Source organism: Semicossyphus pulcher, unplaced genomic scaffold (genome assembly GCF_022749685.1).
Source record: "Semicossyphus pulcher isolate SPU_LCO1_2020_fin unplaced genomic scaffold, fSemPul1.0.p SCAF_2, whole genome shotgun sequence".
NCBI classification, from domain to species: domain Eukaryota; kingdom Metazoa; phylum Chordata; class Actinopteri; order Labriformes; family Labridae; genus Semicossyphus; species Semicossyphus pulcher.
The window spans coordinates 30,976,554-30,999,545 of NW_027211693.1; the positions used below are offsets into that span (position 1 = coordinate 30,976,554).

The following is a 22,992-nucleotide window of genomic DNA, read 5'->3' on the forward strand; positions in this document are numbered from 1 at the left end:
GAGTGTCCTGGTCACCATACAGATTTAATCTGTTCTTGGGTCTCAGACAGAAGTGAATGCACACACATTGGATTATGTACAACCAATTTCAGATTGTCCAGCTAGAATTTTACTAAAGAGCACTGCTGTAAATAAATGACTGACACACACTCACCACTGAAGTTTTTCCTGTCTCATCTGTAAAAGGACTTCCTGTGTGTTCTCTGGTTCAGAAAAGTCTCCTCGTCCCCACCCTGAACGTCGTTTAGTCATTTTTATCATTTAATTTTGTCCTCTTTTGTCTCTATATTTTGTCTTTTGGCTCCTCTGCTGACCTGAACTGCTGATCTAAAAACATAGTCCCAAAGGAAAGAGCTTTCTGACTTCAAGGTAAAGAGGTGAAAATGCTCAAAAATATAGCATACAATTACATTTAAATTTAATAGAAAATCTTTTTTTTCTTTTTTGTGGCTAAATTATGTGAACTGTGAAATGTGAACATCTGAGTCACAGTGCAGATCTGATCACTTTAAAGCAGAAACAGCTGTCTGGTTAAAGATCATCTTCCTCTTTAATAAAAAGGTCTCTCTCTGTAGGGATCATCTCTATAATCATTTCAGACACTTAGAATAACTAATATATAACTGAAATAAATAATCTGTCAGCACTTTTAGAGGACGTACCTGAAACATCTTTTGGAGCATTTTCTAAACTTTTTGTACCAATTACTTATTTAGGCCTCAAAGGGGGGAAAAAACAGGGTTTAAAAAATATGAAAATTCATGTTCGATAAAGTTTCTAACTTACTCATGGTATGTCCCCGGTTTAAGGGGAAACACAGACACATGCTGTGTGACTCTCCACTCGTCCCACTTCCAGGAAAGACCAGCAACACATTTGCTTGAGTGTAGAGCATTGCCCAGAACAACAAATAAAAGTTGGTAAAACATATCCTAATCCTAATCATGGCCTCTCCTGTAAAGTGTTAAATGATGACACCACACACACACCAACATGATCACTGCCTTTATTACACGTCATCACTGTGACTTGAATTGTTCCAGAGTTGTTGTGATTTCTTCACACAGCAAACAATCAGTTCTATAAATTCATCACACACAAGCTGTCTACATGCTGTTTAAAAAGCCCCCAAAGCAAACTGTTCATAATGACATGTTCAAATGTCATTTTTTACACTCGGAGCAGAAGAAATAAAAACTCCATTCACCTTCATTGATTTGAGAAGACGACAGATTTGTGAAAACCTCGGCACATGAAACAAAGTATCTGAGAACCTGATTACAAAAGAGAGAGAGAGAAAATACACGTCTGTCATCTGAACTGAGCCAAGTTTCATCTGTTTATCATGTAAGCTGTAAAAATGTGACTTTATGTAAAGATAAGAACAACATGTGAGCAGTTCATCACCTGACTCCATCATCATCATCGTCTCTGCCTTTACTGTCCCACTGTTACAGAGACCTTCACTGGTGAGATCTTCAGAGGAGGCAAATCATTAGTATAAATGTATGGAAACAGCTTGTCAGTGAAAGTGTGTGTGAAGGTGTGTATGTGTGTGTTAGTGTCAGGATCAGAGAATGACAGTTTTCCTCTGTCCCAGTCCAGATGCACTCTGATCCTCTGAGGCCGTCCTCTCACTGACAGATCAATGCCTTCACCTGATGGGGTGCATGCTGCGTATTCATCATCAAAAAACTGTATTCTCCATAATCCAGAGTCAATGTCTTCCTTCCTGTCTGCAGACTCCTCACACACAGCCACTTCCCAGCGTCTGTTCTGTCCAACCTCGACGTCCCAGCTGTGAGTCCCTGAGTTGAAGCCCTCAGAGCCCAGGACAGAGCCGGAATAACAAATCCTCTCTGGATTATCAGGAAGCTGCTGCTCCTCTCCTCCTCTCACACTGGTCAGATCTTCAGACAGGATGAGTTCTGAACCAGCAGTGTTTGGGTTCAGAATCACAGGAGTGTAGGAGACCATGTCCTTCATCTTGTTCCAGATGTTGAAGCTCAGGTTGCCCAGGTGTTTGGCCACATCTATCAGAGCTCCTGAGGGCAGCTGTGGATCCTCCAGCAGGGGGCGCTGCGGGACTCTTTGCACTGCAGCCTTGTACTTGAGCAGGAATGAGACGTCTGCAGCTCTCAGCTCCTCCTCTGTGGCTCTGACTGTGTCTGAAAGAGCTGCTATCTCTCTGCTCACAGCCTCCATCTCCTCCTTCATCCTCTGACTCTTCTGCTCCTCTTCCTCCCTCAGTGCAGAGATTCTGGCCTCCTCTTCCTCCTCTAGAAACTGGTGAAGCTTCTTAAACTGCTCCTTTATCTGCCTCTCTGTGTTTGCAGCCTGGGCCTTGATGTGTTTTCCTGTTTCATCACAGTCTTGTTTGACTTCTTGAAAGCGCTCCAGTTTCTCCTCTAAGGGCTTCAGGGATTTCTGGAGTTGTTCCCTGAGATCTTGAGCAGCTTCATCGATGGGTCTGAATGTGTGGTTGGAGTGTTTTTTAGAGTCTCTGCAGACGAGACACGCTGGCTGCTGATGATCCAGACAGAAGAGTCTGAGTTTCTCAGAGTGCAGACTGCAGAGAGCCTCAGAGTCTGATGAAGCTCTCTGATCTCTCTGCAGTAAGAAGGCCTCACACAGGTTCTTTAACACCAAGTTACAAGGTGGTAGTAACTTTGAAGATCTCCTCTTACAGATGGGACACTCCTGGGCCTGTGTCTCCGTCCACCAGCTCTGCAGACAGGCTTTACAGAAGCTGTGGCTACATGACAGGACGACAGGATGTTTGAAGATGTCATGGCAGACAGAACAGCACAGATCCTCCTCTAAACAAGAAGCCATTTTCCTCTGAGTGAAGCTAAACTCACGACAGGCAGACAGCTCACACAGGTCAGACTGCTGAGGCTCCACTCCCTCCTGCACAGAGTTTCTGTAACTTACTTCACTTTGACTCGTGTGTTTTCTAAAGCTCCGTACAGTGTGCAGTCAGTAACTGGTTGAAGTGGCAGTATTCCAGTATTCCCAGTATTCCCTCCTGAAGCTGTCCTCTCTCTGTGGAAGTCGTCTCTTTTATTTCTCACAGTGAAAGTTATCTTCTGTCTGCGTGTGTGTGTGTGTGTGCGCCTGTTTCCTGGTGTGTCTGTGTTGAGTCATAAACAGGGAGGAGCTTTGTCGGCCTGTTTCTGGTTTTAAAGTCACAGTGGAGCAGAGACGATAAAGTTGGAGCCTTAAAGACAGAGTGTTAGTACTGGGTGTTACAGCAGCTCTGTTTTCTACCTTTGTTTACATGGAGGAATGTTGGTTCTTCAACATGAAATCACCCAAAGCTCAGGTTTTACAGAGTTGAACTCATTTACTGTAGAGAAATACTTTTACAACGTTTGCTCGAGCTTCATCAGGCAGACAGTTTGTAAACAAAGAGCTGCTCATCTTAAACAGGGAGAGGCTGTAAGCTTGCAGCCAATCAACATCAACGTCTCTGATCTGGATAATAAACAAAGTAATAAATAACAAACATCAGCTTCCTGACTGAGAGTTAACACATCATAAACTACAGCAGTCCAATCCATCACCATCAGACTCATGCCCACTGGATGCAGCTCGGGATTGGGCGATGCAAGTAGATCTAAGCCAGAGGTTCACCTTCCCACCCAAAATTGCAATAACCCACTTGGGCCCAGACCTGCTTCTCTGGTCCAAATCCTGCCTGCGTGTCTTCATCGTCGAGCTGACAGTCCCTTGGGAGGAAGCCATCGATGAAGCGTTCGAGAGGAAAAAGCTGCGGTATGCCAACCTGGCAGCTGAAGCAGAGGACCGAGGCTGGAACGTAAAGGTGCGGCCAGTGGAGGTGAGCTGCAGGGGCTTTGTAGCCAGTTCCACCACAAGGCTACTGAAGGAGGAGGGAATCAGAGGGCAGGCCCAACGGAGGACCATCAAAGAGCTCGCCAGTATCGCCGAAAAAAGCAGTCACTGGCTGTGGCTAAAGAGGAAGGAGACAGTGGGCTGCCAAATGACCACATGGAGCCTCCAGTGCAGCACACACCCAGGTCTGATCAGCCTGTGGTGGGCCGGCCTCGGGCGAGGGCGTATTGTGATAAAAGGCCGAAACACCTAATGAGAGCGGGGTGCACAACTGATGATGTGTCGTGTTGGTGGCGCCATGTGGTCATCACCCAACTCAACCCCACCCACGATGACAACTTCAACCATTTCAACTGATGTGTGATATTTCAGGGATTTTAAACAACCAGTCCTACTAAGTGTTCTTATTCTGTCACTCCCTGTTTAACACGTCCAGCTCTTTATTTACAGACTGTTGAACCTGATGAAGCTCCAGCACCAAAACTAAGATCATTTTCTCTGGACTATTTTCTAAAGTACATCATGTGTTTGAGATTGTTTTCATCACATCCAGACAGCAACTGATTTTATTTCATTTCATTTACAGGAAAAATAAAAAGAACTCAAGTTACAAGTTAGAAACTGGTTATTACTGTTTCTGTGATATGACTTGAACGCAGCATGACACAGCTGCATACAGAGACTGTTGAGACCAATGACTGTATATATAGATGGACAACGCGTCTCCATCTGCTCCCATTGTACAAAAGTGATGCCAAAATAGCCCCTGTGATAGGCGCTGCCATCTTGCGATGGTGACGTCATATGGAGCCAGAGTCTGCGCAGTAGAGATCGGCGGGTGAAGCAGCTGTAGCCACTTCCACTAACCCAAACACACAACTTAACTTACCGAAAAAACAGCAAAGATCCCGCACGCCGGCGTGTTTAACAGCAGAACAGCTTCTTGTGTTGGTCTGAGGTTAAAGTTCACAGGTATGGAAACTTCAATGACTGCAGTGATTGTTTTTGTACGTTTCCTCTCGCTGGTCGTCCTCCGCTCTGCTCACCCGGAACTGATCGGCTGCAGGAGCCGAATTTGTCAACAGAGCTGTCAATCATCATTTTGACAGCATCAAATAACTAATTAAAAATAAACTTGTCAGAAAGATGAACACTTGGACGTCAATCAGCATGATAAGAACTATCTATAATGAAAGAAACCATGTTTGAGAAAAAATTATCGGGCGTGTATTTTGATTTTATGTCCCATCTGTTAACATGGAGGAGGCGGGCTTTATGACCTATACTGCAGCCAGTCAGCAGGGGGCGCCCGAAATGTTTTGGCTTCACTTTTAGGGAGCTGTCATGTCGTCCATCTTTTTATACAGTCTATGGTTGAGACGTTCCAAACTATTGGTGCGTTCAGGGATGCACGGACATCCAAGATTTAAGTGTTGTCTGTTTTTGTGTTCCTGATACCTCTTTCCCACCTAAAATTTGCATGTTGACGCAGGTTTTTCAGAACCAGGAAGACCCGCTTATAGATTCCGATTGTCTCTGTTCCCATTGCCAGAGAAGTATACTGCTGACGGTCTCTTTTCTGCTGCGTCACCGTCTGACGTCACAAACACACCTGAGACAGGGTCAGTAACCAGTGAAGATGTTACAGTGGTTAGGTCTTTATTGTATCTATTACTCATTCAGTCTGTTTGTCAAACTCGGCACCGACAAATTTGGAACGATGTTCGAGCGTGCGGCTTGGCAGAGATGGGTTGAATTTGTAGCTGAGATGATAAGGAGTCGCAGAAGTTACTGACGGAGAAAGGTGGCAGAGATTTACGTGTCAACACGGGTTTTGTCTTCCCATCAATGTTGATCGGAGCCGAGACGATAATTACCCGGGTCTACTGCAGAGTCATTTGACCCGGGTCTGAATGCAGATCGTGACCTTTGTAACCTTTGCCACAAAAAAGTTGGGGGTGAGCGGGTTTTTGACCAGTGGGAAAGCGGCTTGATTTTACTTCCTGTACCAAAGCCTGTCAGTAAAAAAGCTTTTTGAGAGACATCTGTCAGTTCAGGGACATGAATGAATGAATGAATGAATGAATGACCATGTGAAGAATAATAACTCTGACAATGCAAACACACAGTTGATAGGAAGGTGTAATGTTCTCACAATCGTAGCTCAGCATGCTAAAATGTGCTAATTAGCTTACTCACTGCTACTTGACTAATGTATACAGTCCCATGGTCTCTTAATGTTAATGAGACATGAGTGAGCTCTGACTGATTGATGTCCATTCAGTCGGCCTGCAGCAGTTTATTGTGGAGGAGACAGAGTGAATGTTTCACATGTTGTTGTCTCAGTTCTCCTGAGATGTGGCAGAAAAGAACCAGAAATAAAAACATCACAGAACAACACAACAGTCAGGACAACAACATTTAAACCTGTGCTGGTTTAACTCACATATGAACGACACATGAATGAATCACATCATATTCTTACAGAGGCGTGCTGCTGATCAGAATCACCTTATAATGTGAAAACTTACATTGAAACAACCTGAAAACTTTCCTGTTATAATGTAAAACTCTCGTCTGGATGAGGAAATGTTGTGATGAGAAACAGAGAAAATGGGGAAGATGTTGAGTTTATTAGTTTCACACAAGAATAAAAAACATACAGAGCACATGAACAGATGATAAAACGTGTGGATGTGGTAGAAACCTGGAAATGGCTTAAACCATCCAGAGGTCATAAAAAAGGTCGTACAAACCACCGGCCAAAATAAATAAGACCTAAATATCAGTTTTTACATATAAAGGTTCAGAATTTAAGTTAAGATAAAAATATGCAAAGAAACAAGGGAATGTTGCCATAAAATGAGAAAACAAACAACAACAAACAAACATCTTCAGTGATCATTACTGTTCCAATTATGTTTTGACAACAAAGAATGTTGTTGTTTGTAAATAGACAGTGATACAAAATGAGCTTTTTCATTCCACAAAATCACTCCCCGATATTTGATTGACAACTGAAGATGTTTTCTACAAAGGAACATGGAGATGTTTAGCCTGTCTCGTTGAATCATTGTAACTGGGAATTGTTAACAAAATAGTGTCGAAAACAAACAAGTGATCTGTGTTAAATAACAATTTAAAGACAAATGTTCAGATTTGAACAATGTTTATGTGGAAAATAGTTCCCTGCAATTTCACAATGAGAGGTGCACTTGGTGCAACAGAGTCTAATAAACTGTTTTTACAGCTGTAATATTCTTTGGAGGTCAGTTGGAAAGGTACTTGCTCAAACAATATTACAGTGTGACAAATATGGACAAATCAAACTATAATATGATGTTAAAAATCAAATGTTGTTTATAAAACTCACTCAGCTCACTCAAAACCAACCTGTTCTCTGAAGTGAGAAGAGAAGAGAAGAGCAGCAAGTAGCAAGAAGGCAAGTACAAATAGAAATAGGAACAGATACAAAATAAATCAAATAAGAGATGTATACAACTGGTACACAAAATCTCTGTTAGATACAAAAAGGTTGGTGCCATCTGCAAAAAGCAGTGGGACTGTAGTTTGAGACACTGCAGCAATATCATTCACGTCTCACCAACACTTTGATGGAGTTCATTCACAGTTCATGCTCGTGTCGAGACAGATTCTGCTGTTATTGGACAGCTTGGATGATACTGTGATGATCACACAGGGCTGGATGAGAGAAGTCAAACCTGATGGCGACTGCAATTATGAACACATTAACACGGTGAGTCTTCAGGGGACTGTGTGTTGTATAGTAGAAGTAGTGGTGGTTGTATTTTATGTTGTTCCTTTCTTTTTCAAAATAAGAGCACCTGGAATTAAATGAATGAGAATGATATAGAGGGAAATCACAAACGAGTGAGCTAAAGGTGTTGGCTGAAGCTCTGACGTACTTCCTAACTTTACATTTATTTAACGGCAGCTCTTTCACTACAAGGTTTAGGTTCTGATCAGAGTTTCATTTATTCACAAAAAGTGCTAAAAAAGTGACAAATTCATTTAGTTCACCTTTGTATCGACGTGTACAGAAAAACATCAAATATAAACAAAACTTTGGCTTCATGCCGAGTTACTTTGCTCGTAGCAATGCTCTAACTTACTTAGTCTGCATTACCAGCACTTATAACAATCTGTATTGTATCCTTACTCTGACATGATCTTGGTCTTGATCACTTAATCGTAAACAAAGTGTAAGCTTAAAAGTTTGAATACATAAAGATAAAGATTGTGCTGTAAAATGATGCTCAACACATCGAGGGGAGCCCTGCTGAGAAGACTGCTGCGTTAAACATTTGACACAGAGGTTAGTGAAGTGAAAACTGAGGAACTTTAATCGTTTTTTAACATTTTCTTAATTTATAAGCACCAAACGTTAAATCTTGATTTCCATTTCCATGTGAGAGGAAGACGACAGTGGTCGTATCAGACAGAACAGCACCTCAAACCAGAGAGATGCCTCAGATCATTTGGTTTGTTGCATAGTTCTTGTGCTGCTCAGGCCTCCTTTCAGACTGCAGGGGATAGAAGTGCTGTGGTGCTGCAGGAGTCTTTCAAGGTGTTAGCACAGGAAGAGGGAGGTCATCTATTTTCTTACTGGCCACTGGGAGCCGCCTGTCTCTGCTGGAAGTCCTTCAGCTCCAGGTTGCACCAGTCAGGGGCCTCGGGGTAGAGGTCTTCATGAGTCCAAAATGTCGTGCCCAAAGAGACCTGGAAATGTACGACCAGGAACCGAACGGGATCGTTCTGTTATTTGAAAGCTGGGCCCGAGACCCGTGCAGAACCGAGAAATGCCAGACCCGACCCCGGCTGAGAGAAACAGACCGGTCAGCACCGACTTCACAGCTGACTGATATTAACAAGCTACCGTCAGTCAGTTGTCCAAACAATCCTTTCTGTCCTACCTAATGTGACGTAGCCTTCTCCCCTGTGCCTGGCTGTGCATGTAATCCATCCTCTGCCAAGAAAGTTCATAAAACACATCCAGGTTTGCTGTTATCCACGTCGAGGTAATGTTAATGTTAATCCACTAGTTCAGATTAAAAGTTAGGGTTCGGGTCCCGGGTCCTGGGGTTCCGGTGGACCCGGGAAGACCTCTACCTCGGGCCCATTTTTCCCTGTGGCCTCGTGATCGTAACCATAAGCCACAGTCAGCTGCTCGTCTTTCTGCACTGCCCTCAACGTTCGGATGCACGTGATCGCCCTGAAACGAGAGCCGACAAACCTGCACAAAACAATCATGAAAAAACATTTAAATTCAAAGAAACAGAAACAAATGTCCTGAGCGCAACTTGAACCAGCGAAGGGGAGTTTCAACTGATGTAAAATGAGGCCAACATATGAACTCAAGCCTCGTTTAGACCGAGTGAAGCAACATTTAATCCGACATTCAGCCACAGAATCACAGGGACTTGTGTCCAGGAAAGAGTTAGAAGAAGAAGCTGCATTTCTACCAGCTGAACTGTTTTAAAGAAGCATGTAAGAAGCGCCTCAGCTCAGACAGCTGCCGTCTGACCTCCTGACAGAACGTCTGTGGGGAGTTTCAGCAGCACAAGACACAAAGCTTTCCTGCAACAAGGATTCATGTTGAATAAAATGTGTGTAGGCCACAGAGGTGCTTTCATATGACGCTGACATCACTATTAAATGGAATAATCTATACTCTAATCTAATCCTTCAGCTGATGTCTGCGAGGTCTCTGCTGCAGGGGACTCCACACATGACTCCACACTCAGGTGATTTCAGGTGAGTAAGTTTAACACAAATGAAGCATGCTAAGCTAACCATCACCAACAGTCTGCAAACACCAGCCAGCAACTTGTCAGCAGCCAGCTACAGAACATATGAGAGGAAAGAGGGGCACACAGCCGATGGAACAGTAGAAAAGATGAAACCTCTGGATTAGGGGGGAGTGGGGTAAGGTGAGCCACCTCCTGTTTCTAGGCAACGGTGCGTATGTTTTGTCATGTGACCAAACTTTCAGGAAGCTCCCATCAGTTCTTCTTGGCTGTAACAGAGAGACACGTGGGAGAAGGGCTTTGTAATATTTACACACAAACGTTTCAGAACGAGTTTGGAAAAGTAAATTAAGTAGGTGAAAGATGTTGTAGTCGATGATTTGCCAACGTTTCTCACAGCGGTAAGACAGAGATTATTTTTAGATCTTATTTTGAAATTGTCTGACCTCCTTCCTGTCTCTGTCCTCTGCTCCACTCAGTTTATACTCACGGGTCATATTTGCAGGTGGGGGTGAAGGAGTGATTTGCCTTGTGACCCAGAGACGCACAGTCTCTCTCTGTCTGGTCGAATGGCTGCTGGACGTCGATCACCGTGTCCTCGTCCAACGAGATTGTAGTCATGTCGTCATGAAACAAAAGAAAAGTTCTCATATTAAGACAAATAATAATAATAACAATGAAGGATGTATGTAAAGGGTGGCAACATGTTACTTGTTAAAATAATTAAACCAGTTGTGCATTAGTCTATGTGGCCCATCAGATAGTTTGTAAAACCTGTGCTGGAGTTTGACCTCAAAGAAGCCAGTATGTGTGAAAACAGTCTCAGGCTGCTCTATGAAAAGAGTAAGCTCAACTACGTGCCACGTGTACAGCACATGCCCAGAGTTTTCACACCCGCTTGGTTAATGTCTTAAAAATGAAAGCATGAATAATCCCATTTACACAAGTGTTCAGACCCTTTGTTCTGACACATGCTGCAGAGCTCTGGTGCAGCCTTCTTCTATCAATGGTCCCTGAGGTGCTTCCACTACTTCGTTGTCGTCCACCTGAGCCTAAATGCATCACTCCACAGAATGAGGACAGGTACACACCTCAGTGCACAGAGCATATGTAAGAGTTCATCAGAACAGAAGCATTTACAACATCATTTCTTGCTCTTTTATGAATATTGCTGTCTGTTAGTATGTGTCACTGGTGCTGTGCAAAAGGCTCAGATAACAGGAAGACGAATGAACAGTGACGTTTGACCCAACGAACGCTTTGCACACAGCTTGCGCTGGTTCATAAAGAGTGGCAGTACGTTTTAGCTAAAAGTCAGATGTTTTAACAGAAGCTACATTTCAGTTGTTTTCACAGTTTGTGTGCGTCCATGACCACAAGTAAGTGCTAATGTGTGTATTTATTGTAAAGACTAGTTTCTGTTGGCAATTTATATCATACTATTGTAAGTTAACCAGCTGTTTATGAAGCAATGAACAAGCTGGTTTATGTTAAGTAGTATTTGTATCCATCCTGTCTGTAGCCTATTTAGAGGTATTTCTGTTATAGATTATAGTCTCTAATACCTGCTTAGCACCGTTTGTCTCATGTATGAACCTTTTAGTCTATATTGTGAGGTTTATGTTAATTGTAGAGATGGCAGAACGTGTATGTAGATAGCGTAGCTAACGTGGATGTCTTTTGTTTGCTCTTTATTTTAGAACCACACTCCCACGTAATAGTAAAGCAGGAACAGTGCCTGTGCATCTGTGTACCTTTAATTTTGTTAACAATAAATGCTAAAAGGAATCCCAGCCTCCTGTGTCCTGACTAGACACCCCATGTTGATGACTAACAGTCCTAACCACAAGAGCTTCATTACGGGTGCAATGCCTCAGTTTATGCTCCCTGCTTATCTCAAAGCCAAAACCCTCTCTAGCAGACCAACCACTGCTGGGTGAAGGAAAACGCGGCACTAACCGGGCGCCGCTTGTGACTTTTTCTTTGAATGTGGCCACAGACACCCAGCCTGTAATAATGCTATATACTGCAAATGCACAGGCTTTCATCAGTGGACCATAGGCTCAATCACCATTGTGTTTAGCAGGGGTCTCAAACTCAATCAGAGAGGGGGCCCAAATTAAAAACTGGGTCTTAGACGAGGGCTGAACGGGGTCAACATTTTTAGAACAGACTTCAATAAACCACGTTTTTATCAGAGGTATTATGACAAATTAGTCAAACAGAAATATGAACGTAACTTTCTCCAAAGACGTCTTATAGAGTTCAGAACAAACCAAAGGTATCGACAAGAAGAAATGAGATCAAGTTTTTAAAAAAGACACATCAGCATCATTCATTTCTCTATCAGCAGTTTCTCACTGAGTCATTTCTAAACACTTTTAACACAGCATCAAAAACAGCAGAAAACTATATTTTTTCTAAAGAAAATCTTAAAGATAGATTTTTATCACAACACCGTCAAGCCAAATGAGAATATTTTAAATGTGATCAATCAGGTGGAAATGTGCAATTATTTCATCCATAAGCAGCCTACCTGTGATTACAGGGAAAGGTGCAAAAAGAAAACATATATTTAAGTTCACTCTGCTCTTATTTGCCGGAGCCAGATGCTTGGCATCTTTTCTTGGCTGCAGGTTCATTCATGTTTGGGGTTGGGTTCTGAGCTGTGGACGCTCTCAGGATGGAGTGAAGGTGTGCATCAGTTGCTTAGACAGGTATGTGCTTCCAAACATGCAGAGCGTTCGAGCAGCTTGTGGGCGGGGCTTGGGGCATCGAGTTCTATCAGCTCCATTTGAATGTTTACAGGTGCTCGTTACACGTCAACTACAAACACACTACTGAGCACTTCAAGTTTAAATGTCTAAACTCCAAAGTCGGAAAATCACCGTGTGAACTCTGCCAGGTCCGCTCAGTCTATCAGCACAATGCGCAGTTGAGTCTCCCACAGGGCGGTCCGTCCCTGAAGCTCGGGGTTTACGTCGCACAGAATTGTCATCTCACACGGCTGTGCTGTTGCGCTGCATTCTGGGATTTGTAGTATCACCGGTATGACGGCCGGCCAGTTATCATAGACATATGATATTATGTCACGGGCCGGCTTTGAGTTTGAGACCCCTGGTGTATAGATAATGACTGAACAGACATTTATGTACATGAAAATCTTTGAGCTGATCACTTTAACAAAGGTCTTTATTCAAACACGAAATAAAAAGATTCTAACAAAATATCCGTCTTTTACTTTCAAACAACAAAGGTTAATCAATAAATCAATCAGCCGGAAACTCCAATCTTTTGCTCCCCGTCTCACCCGGGGTCGTTTTTTTCCACAGGTGTCTGTCAATCACTTCCTCAAGTAACCTGCAGGAGCAGAATCGACCTTCGGGGGGAGGAGTGAGTCACAAAATCATCCCACATTCATATTGAAGCAAACAATAAACAACATGACAGGTTTGCATAAAGCACCATACAATCATTTACCTTCAAACTTGTTCCTAAGATGAACCTTAACCATGAATAAATAAACAAATGATAAATGATCTACAACAGATATTGTAACAGCCTTAATCTGTAACGTGAGCCTGACTGCACACTTTTGTTCTGCAGGGATCTTACAGTGGAGCAGCCTTCCACTGAGCATCACACTGTCACAATGCAGAGAGGCTGTGAGAGGTCAGGTCCAGGCTCAGCTCTGGGATAAGACGAGCAGAGAGATAATAACAGGCAGCTCTGTGTGACCATGTTGGCTTGTTGTCACAATCATTGTTTCAAATGCTGTTTCATCCCAAACACATTTACACAACCAGAGCTTCACATGATGCTCATTGACTTTGTGGATTATTCACAGTCGATCTATAGATGTCTATCTGTTATTAATGCAGCCTGTTGTTTTAGCTGTCAACACAGATCCACACTGGAGCCAGAGTGTACAGACCTCTTTATGAGGAGGTTCACACAGTGCGACACCTGCTGGTCACTTTTTGTAACTACTCTAACGGGTCCTTCTAATGAGTCTATTGAGGACAGACTTCACTGCTCACAGTTTGATCCTGAGGAAAACTCACTAAAGTGCCTCAGTCTCTAAATAGACATGATGCGTTCTGCTCACTCAGCTGCACATGAACAGTAAATCTGGACACATTTTCTCGCTCCATCTTCTTGAGTTCGCTCGCTGTATGACATTATTTTCTAATTGATATGAAGTTTATACTGTATTTTACATCTCACACAACAAAACAATAAAACTACATTTCCCAAACACACTCCTGTCTTCTGTTGATTTGACTGACACCATGGCCTCTCCTGTAAAGTGTTAACTAATGACACCACACACACACCAACATGATCACTGCCTTTATTACACGTCATCACTGTGACTTGAATTATTCCAGAGTTGTTGTGATTTCTTCACACAGCAAACAATCAGTTCTATAAATTCATCACACACAAGCTGTCTACATGCTGTTTAAAAAGCCCCCAAAGCAAACTGTTCATAATGACATGTTCAAATGTCATTTTTTACACTCGGAGCAGAAGAAATAAAAACTCCATTCACCTTCATTGATTTGAGAAGACGACAGATTTGTGAAAACCTCGGCACATGAAACAAAGTATCTGAGAACCTGATTACAAAAGAGAGAGAGAGAAAATACACGTCTGTCATCTGAACTGAGCCAAGTTTCATCTGTTTATCATGTAAGCTGTAAAAATGTGACTTTATGTAAAGATAAGAACAACATGGGAGCAGTTCATCACCTGACTCCATCATCATCATCGTCTCTGCCTTTACTGTCCCACTGTTACAGAGACCTTCACTGGTGAGATCTTCAGAGGAGGTGGATCATCACACCAAATGTATGGAAACAGCTTGTCAGTGAAAGTGTGTGTGAAGGTGTGTATGTGTGTGTTAGTGTCAGGATCAGAGAATGACAGCTTTCCTCTGTCCCAGTCCAGATGCACTCTGATCCTCTGAGGCCGTCCTCTCACTGACAGAGCAATGTGTTCACCTGACGGGGTGAGTGCTCCGTATTTAGTCATAATAAACAGTATTCTCCATAATCCAGAGTCAATGTCTTCCTTCCTGTCTGCAGACTCCTCACACACAGCCACGTCCCAGCACGTGTTCTGTCCAACCTCGATGTCCCAGCTGTGAGTCCCTGATTTGAAGCCCTCAGAGCCCAGGACAGACCAGGAATAGCGAATCCTCTCTGGATTATCAGGAAGCTGCTGTCTCTCTCCTTCTCTCACACTGGTCAGATCTTCAGACAGGATGAGGCATGAACCAGCAGTGTTTGGGTCCAGAATCACAGGAGTGTAGGAGACCATGTCCTTCATCTTGTTCCAGATGTTGAAGCTCAGGTTGCCCAGGTGTTTGGCCACATCTATCAGAGCTCCTGAGGGCAGCTGTGGATCCTCCAGCAGGGCGCGCTGCTGGACTCTTTGCACTGCAGCCTTGTAGTTGAGCAGGAATGAGACGTCTGCAGCTCTCAGCTCCTCCTCTGTGGCTCTGACTGTGTCTGAAAGAGCTGCTATCTCTCTGCTCACAGCCTCCATCTCCTCCTTCATCCTCTGACTCTTCTGCTCCTCTTCCTCCCTCAGTGCAGAGATTCTGGCCTCCTCTTCCTCCTCTAGAAACTGGTGAAGCTTCTTAAACTGCTCCTTTATCTGCCTCTCTGTGTTTGCAGCCTGGGCCTTGATGTGTTTTCCTGTTTCATCACAGTCTTGTTTGACTTCTTGAAAGTGCTTCAGTTTCTCCTCTAAGGGCTTCAGGGATTTCTGGAGTTGTTCCCTGAGATCTTGAGCAGCTTCATCGATGGGTCTGAATGTGTGGTTGGAGTGTTTTTTAGAGTCTCTGCAGACGAGACACGCTGGCTGCTGATGATCCAGACAGAAGAGTCTGAGTTTCTCAGAGTGCAGACTGCAGAGAGCCTCAGAGTCTGATGAAGCTCTCTGATCTCTCTGCAGTAAGAAGGCCTCACACAGGTTCTTTGACGCCAAGTTACAAGGAGGTTCATACATTGAAGGTCTCTTACAGATGGGACACTCCTGGGCCTGTGTCTCCGTCCACCAGCTCTGCAGGCAGGCTTTACAGAAGCTGTGGCTACATGACAGGACGACAGGATGTTTGAAGATGTCATGGCAGACAGAACAGCACAGATCCTCCTCTGAACAAGAAGCCATTTTCCTCTGAGTGAAGCTAAACTCACGACAGGCAGACAGCTCACACAGGTCAGACTGCTGAGGCTCCACTCCCTCCTGCACAGAGTTTCTGTAACTTACTTCACTTTGACTCGTGTGTTTTCTAAAGCTCCGTACAGTGTGCAGTCAGTATCTGGTTGAAGTGGCAGTATTCCAGTATTCCCAGTATTCCCTCCTGAAGCTGTCCTCTCTCTGTGGAAGTCGTCTTTTATTTCTCACAGTGAAAGTTATCTTCTGTCTGCGTGTGTCAGCGTGTGTGTGTGTGTGTGTGTGTGTGCACCTGTTTCCTGGTGTGTCTGTTTTGAATCATGAACAGGGAGGAGCTTTGTCGGCCTGTTTCTGGTTTTAAAGTCACAGTGGAGTGTGGTGGCAATTTCTGATGACGAGACCAATAAAGTTCTTTGGGAAACAAAGTTGTCTTTTGATGTCATTTAATTGAAGAATATTAAAAGATGAGTAAAAGCAATTAACAACTCGAGCTGGGTCAGACCAGTACTACACAGAACGCAGCTGTCTAGCTGACTGACACAGACTCAAGGTTCACAGTGTATGTTATACATTACTGAAAGAACTCCCTTTCACAGAGACAAAGTAAGGTGTTATTGTTCTGACTTTAGCTGACGCGCCTGGCTATCTAGAGTTTACCCCTTGCCCTGGAGCGCTCAGCCCAGACAAGGCCACCAACTATCTCTCTACATACATATCCTTACAATTAACCTTAGCTGATTATACCATGATTATTAACTCCATAATATTAAAGAAATTTAAACACATGATCAAACAGGTTAACATAAAAATTTCCTTCACATGGAGCAGAGACGATAAAGTTGGAGCCTTAAAGACAGAGTGTTAGTACTGGGTGTTACAGCAGCTCTGTTTTCTACCTTTGTTTAGGGAGGCAGAGTAGGTGAGAGCAGGGAGGATCTTTTTACAGGGTGTTGACCCCGCTGATTCGGTGGCTGGAGAAGTGGACGTGTCCCTCCACCAACGACGAGGGAGCGGAGTCTAAACAGTCGCTTCCCTCCATCAGTTTTAACCAATGATTGAAGCTTAGTTGCTAAGGCTAATTTGCATCACATGCATCACACATTGAGTATATAATTTGCAACTGTATTAGGAAAGGTTATCCTTTGTTTGGGCGGCTGAGTGCAGATAACTGCGTGCAGACTGCAGTGAGCAAAACAGATAAAGGTCCTTGTACAAGCAACAATTCTCTCAACAATTTCATTAAATGGATGTGTTTATTGCATTAAATCGTGGTGGTCCTTTCCTGAAATTCTGAACACGTTCACATTTCACAGCCTCACAGCAAAAGACAGAAACAGTCTGACCTACACAGTTAAAATCTGTTCTAAGATAATCGGTGTGAAACAAAGTGATGCAGGTATTTTAGCGTCTCCAGGACATGGCCTTTCAAGTGAATTTTCTTTGTTGCCATCAGGATGCCGTTATGTTTTACCTGCTTGTAAAATGAATCACTTTTACAAAAGAGTTTGTCCCCTCTGCAATGAGATTGTTAAATGCTCCTCAGGTTTTTTTAATATATATATTTCTGTAGAGTTTTTTATCCTTTTATCAAGACTGATCCTTTTATTGTTTTTACCCAGTTTGTCTATCTATAAATCACTCAGTATCTGTATTTATTTTTAGATTTAAGCTATTCTGTATAATCTATCGTTGTCTGTATGTTGCTCTGTTTTCCTTATTTCTTTTATGTTCAAGCTGCTTCAAATAAATTGCCCCCAGAGGGATTAATAAAGTTGTTTTTAACAGGAGCTGTTGAATGTGAGTAGCCCAGACTCCTCACTAAGACAAAGTGTACCTCTCACGTCACCCCTGTTTTAGCTGCACTGCACTGGTTACCAGTTCATTTTAAAATTGTACTCCTCATGTACAGGCTTTGCATGGCCCGGCACCAGAGTATACAAGTGAGCTTTTAACGCCTTACTGCCCAAGAAGGCCTCTTAGATCAGCCGAATTAGGCTGCATTATTCTGTAATGGCCTCTCAGCTCTGGAACAGTCTTCCACTTTATATTCGATCTGCAGGCACTGTTTCTGCTCTTAAGTCCTGTCTCACATTTTTACAAACTTACTTTAACTGAGGGCTAATTTTATTGGAGCTGTGGTGTGCATACTTAAAATTTTCTGTATTCTAATTCCTTTTGCTTCTTTTATTTAAAGTTTTCTTTAATACAGTCATTATGTTATGCTCTCTCCGTTTGGCCGTTGGACTGAGGGTGGTACCCCGATGACAAGCTCACCGTAGCACCCAGTGCCCGGCAAAACTCCTTCCTTTTACGTAAACTGGGGGCCTCCATCTGACACGATGTCTGCTGGGATCCCACGGATCCGGAACACATGATTCACCAACAATTCCGCAGTTTCAGCAGCAGAGGGCAGTTTAGGAAGGGCCACAAAATGTACAGCTTTGGAGAAACGATCCACAATAGTTAGTATATTGTCTTTACCTTGGGATGGTGGCAATCCAGTCACGAAATCCAAGGCAATGTGGGACCATGGACGGTTGGGCACTGGGAGCGGATGGAGGAGACCAGCAGGTGGCCGATGGGTCGCCTTCCCTCGGGCACACACAGTACAGGCCTTGACATACTCACGGGTGTCCGATGACATAGTTGGCCACCAGAAGTGGCGTTGTAGCAGAGTCAAGGTGTGGAAAGTACCAGGATGGCAGGCGAACCGGGATGTGTGACCCCACTGGAGGACCTGAGGGCGGACAGAGACAGTCACAAACATACGACCCTGGGGACCACCACCAGGATCTGGGTTAGCACGCAGAGCCGTCCTTACCAAGGACTCAATCTCCCAAGTCAGGGAGCCGATAACACAAGATGGAGGGAGGATGGTGTCTGGCACAGGTGGACTGTCCCTGTCATTGTGAAACTGTCTGGATAAGGTGTCAGGCTTAACATTCTTGCTCCCTGGCCGGTAAGTAAGGTTAAACTTGAACCGGCCAAAGAACAAAGCCCACCGGGCTTGGCGAGAGTTCAACCGTTTAGCACTTTGAATGTAAGCCAAATTTTTATGATCAGTCCATACCCTGAAAGGTGAGTCCGCCTCCTCCAGCCAGTGTCTCCACTCCTCAAGCGCCAACTTTACAGCAAGCAGTTCCCGGTCTCCCACGTCGTAGTTTCGCTCCGCAGGTTACAGTTTCTTGGAAAAGAATGCACAGGGATGTAGCTTGTTGGCACCTGCGGCTATTTGGAACAGCACTGCGCCAACACCAATATCTGATGCGTCGACCTCGACCTCAACCACAAACTGGCGGGCAGGATCTGGCTGAACCAGGATGGGGGCCGAGGAGAAGCATCTTTTCAGGTCCATGAAAGCCTCCTCAGCCGCAGGAGACCATACAAAAGGCACAGAAAGAGATGTGAGTTGGGTTAACGGGGCAACTACCTGACTGTAGTTTCTGATGAGACGCCGGTAGAAATTTGCGAAAGCCGAAAAACCTCTGGAGCTGTATGCGTGACTCGGGTTGAGACCAGTTTGTCACCGCCTGGACCTTAGCAGGATCTGTCCGCACCAGCCCGCTCTCCAGAATGTATCCCAGGAAGGAGACAGAAGAGACATGAAACTCACATTTTTCCCCTTTTACGAACAATTTATTCTCCCACAAGCTCTGCAGAACCTGTCGCACATGCACAATGTGCTCTTCAAGGTTGTGGGAGAAAATCAAAATGTCGTTAAGATATACGAACACAGAATGGTTTAGAAAGTCTCTCAACACATCGTTAACCATAGCTTGGAATATGGCCGGTACATTCGTTAATCCAAACGGCATAAGAAGGTACTCGAAATGTCCCAGGGCTGTGTTGAATGCCGTCTTCCACTCATTTCCTCTTATGCGCACCAGGTGGTAGGCGTTATGCAGGTCCAGCTTGGTGAAAATTGTAGCGCCATGGAGGGGTTCATAAGAGTTAATGAGGGGTAATGGATATTTATTTTTCACTGTGATATTGTTCAAACCCCGAAAGTCAATGCAGGGTCTCAGGGTCTTATCTTTCTTGCCCACAAAAAAGAACCCGGCACCATAGGAGAAGAGGAAGGGCGTATAATACCTGAGTTCAGGGAGTCCGTTATGTAGGTCTCCATGCTTTCTCGCTCAGGAGCGGAGAGGTTGTAGAGACTGCTGGTGGGAAGCGGGGCTCCAGACAGTAGCTCAATGGCACAGTTGTAAGGTCTGTGAGGTGGTAAAGATTGGGCCCGCTGCTTGCTGAACACCTCCGCTAGGTCGTGATACACAGGTGGTACAGAGGAGATATCAGGGGGTTCTGGTGGAGCAGCACTGGGTTTACTTGAACATGGGGGGAGAGCAGACTTGAGACATGAGGAATGACAGAAAGAACTCCAACTAGTGATTCTACCGGCTGCCTAATCGATGACCGGATTATGTTTCTGGAGCCAGGGTAACCCGAGTACTAGAGGGGTGTGAGAAGATGACATGAAAGGATATCTGTTCACGGTGATTACCAGCTAGCAACAGTGATAGTGTCTCAGTTTGATGTGTGATGTGAGCCAATAAATCACCATTTAAAGCATTTACCACAAGGGGTGTATCAATGGTGAAGGATTTAATCTGGGATTGTTCAACAAACTGGGAATCTAGCAGGTTGGAGTCAGAGCCAGAATCGACGAGAGCCTCTAGTCTAAAGGTTTTACCATTAAGCAAAATCCCAGCATCAATGTTGATGCGTTTACGGGGTAACAAGGGAACCACAGTACTACTCACCAGAACCCCGACTGCGACTGGTGAGGCCTTGGGTTTAAACGTTGTGGGCAGGTGGCGAGTTGATGTCCAGGTTGTCCACAGTAGATACACAGTCCTTCCTTGAAGCGCCGACTGCGCTCTGCTGGTGTTAGCTGGTTCCGACCCAACTGCATGGGTTCCTCTTGTCTTGGGGAAGCAGCAGACTGGTTATTGTTTGTGGTTCGGGGTTTCCGATGGCCCATGTGGGGCAGTAGATGAAGCAGCAGTACCAGGGGAATATACAACCTGTGCTCTCTCTCTGCGTCGCTCTCGTAGCCTATTGTCACTCTTTCACAGCTTCATTCAGACCTTTCAGAAAAATACTCTGAAGTGCTCCGTCGTCCCAACCTAGTTCAGCCGCTAGGGTACAGAACTCAGCTGAGTAATTGGCCGCACTTAGAGCCCTGGCGCAAGCTCAGCAGTCGGTTGCTAGCGTCATGGCCGGTAATGGGATGGTCGAAAACAGAAGTCATATCACTGGAAAATAGTTCAAACGTGGCACTGGCAGTGAGTGGGCTATGCCAAAAAGCCGTTCCCCAGGCCCTAGCCCCCCTGTGAGCAGACCCAACACATAGGCAATTTTAGCTCGGTCAGTACTGGTCAGAGGTTGTAATTCAAAAACTAGGGAACACTGAAAAAGTAAAGACTTACAGTCACCTAAGTTACCGTCGTAACGTTCAGGGGCTGGAACGAACGGCTCACGGGGATGGAGGGCACCCACTGGTACTGCTGGGGAGGGGTTAGGCACAGGTGAGTTATTTATCTGGAGTTGATTTTCCACTCGAGAGAGGCCAGCGGTCAGATTGGTGAGGGAATCCACGATCCCACGCAGCATAACTCCTTGGGCAGACACAGTGTGTCTCAGGTTCGCCACCTGTGAACCTGAGTCTGAGTTGGCTGGGTCCATGCTTTAGGCCAGATCGTTCTGTTATGACTTGATGGAGTCTGGACCCAAATGCACGACTCAAACAACAGGTTTAAACAGTAAATACAAGTCTTTAATGTTTAAAGTGACAAAACAAGTGGAAGGGGGAGAGGTGGTGCGTGGTCCCAGGATCTGACGTGGTTCGTGAAGTCACTAGTGAAGGTGAGGGTGAGAGTGTCTCGGTGTGGCATCTGCCACGGGGTAATGGCGGCGCTGCGGCACAGCGCAGTGAGGTCCGTCTCTTGAGCGTACTCACTCAGGGAGGGAAACACAGGTGAGCAGGCAACAGGCAGGCAGGGCAGAAGCAAACAGGAGATCAGGAGGCGAGCACAGCAATCACGTAGACTGAAGTAACGATCTGGCAACAAGCAGGAGGGAATCCAGAGGCTTTATGGAAGGGTTGATTACTGGAGTGGATTCACCTGGCGCTGCCTTTAGAAGGAGACCATGCCCACCTGCACACACACACAGAACAGACAGGGGGAGAGACACAGGAGGAATACAGACAGGGAATGACAACACACACACATAGGGAGAAGGGAGGGCTGCCATGATGAGGATCATGACACATTAAATTGTATGCTTGCATTTAGGTTTCTGTGATTGTTTTAAGTTGTTTCATATATATATACTGAAAATGTACAGTACTGTGCAAAAGTTTTAGGTAGGTGGGAAAAAATTCTGTAAACTAAGAATGCTTTCAAAAATTAAAGTATAGTTTATTTTCATCAATTAACAAAATGCAGTGAATGAACAGAAGAGAAATCTAAATCAAATCAGTATTTGGTGTAACTACCCTTTGCCTTCAAAACAGCATCAATTCTTCTCGGTACACTTGCACACAGTTTTAGAAGGAACTCGGCTGGTAGGTTGTTCCAAACATCTTGGAGAACTAACCACAGATCTTCTGTGGATGTAGGCTTCCTCAGATCCTTCTGTCTCGTCATGTAATCCCAGACAGACTCCATGATGTTGAGGTCAGGGCTCTGTGGGGGCCATACCATCACTTCCAGGACTTCTTGTTCTTCTTTACGCTGAAGATAGTTCTTAATGACATTGGCTGTATGTTTGGGGTCGTTGTCCTGCTGTAGAATAAATTTGGGGCCAAACATACGCCTCCCTGATGGTATTGCATGATGGATAAGTATCTGCCTGTATTTCTCAGCATTGAGGACACCATTAATCCTGACCAAATCTCCAACTACATTTGCAGAAATGCAGCCCCAAACTTGCAAGGAACGTCCACCATGCTTCACTGTTGCTCACTGGTTTTGTGCCAGTTCTGAGCTGATGGCACTGCTGGACATCTTCCGATTTGGAAGGGAAATAAGCTTGATGTGTTTTTCATCTGCTGCACTAAGTGTCCTTGGCCGACCACTGCGTCTACGATCCTCAACGTTGCCCATTTCTTTGTGCTTCTTCAAAAGAGCTTGAACAGCACATCTTGAAACCCCAGTGTGCTTTGAAATCCTTGTCT

The 22,992-nt window shown here is 44.5% G+C and overlaps 2 protein-coding genes across 2 annotated transcripts; both read right to left on the reverse strand.

Moving 5' to 3' along the window:
* Window positions 1–1,004: 1,004 nt before the first annotated feature.
* LOC138598560 (E3 ubiquitin-protein ligase TRIM39-like) lies at window positions 1,005–3,117 on the reverse strand. The gene has a single exon (XM_069670362.1). It carries the CDS (start codon window positions 2,833–2,835, stop codon window positions 1,438–1,440), a length of 1,398 nt encoding a protein of 465 aa, XP_069526463.1. The 5' UTR covers window positions 2,836–3,117; the 3' UTR covers window positions 1,005–1,437.
* A 10,786-nt stretch (window positions 3,118–13,903) lies between these two features.
* Window positions 13,904–15,920, reverse strand: LOC138598562 (E3 ubiquitin-protein ligase TRIM39-like). Its single transcript, XM_069670364.1, has one exon. The coding sequence runs from the start codon at window positions 15,801–15,803 to the stop codon at window positions 14,409–14,411; it is 1,395 nt and encodes a 464-aa protein (XP_069526465.1). The 5' UTR covers window positions 15,804–15,920; the 3' UTR covers window positions 13,904–14,408.
* Between the last annotated feature and the right edge of the window lie 7,072 nt (window positions 15,921–22,992).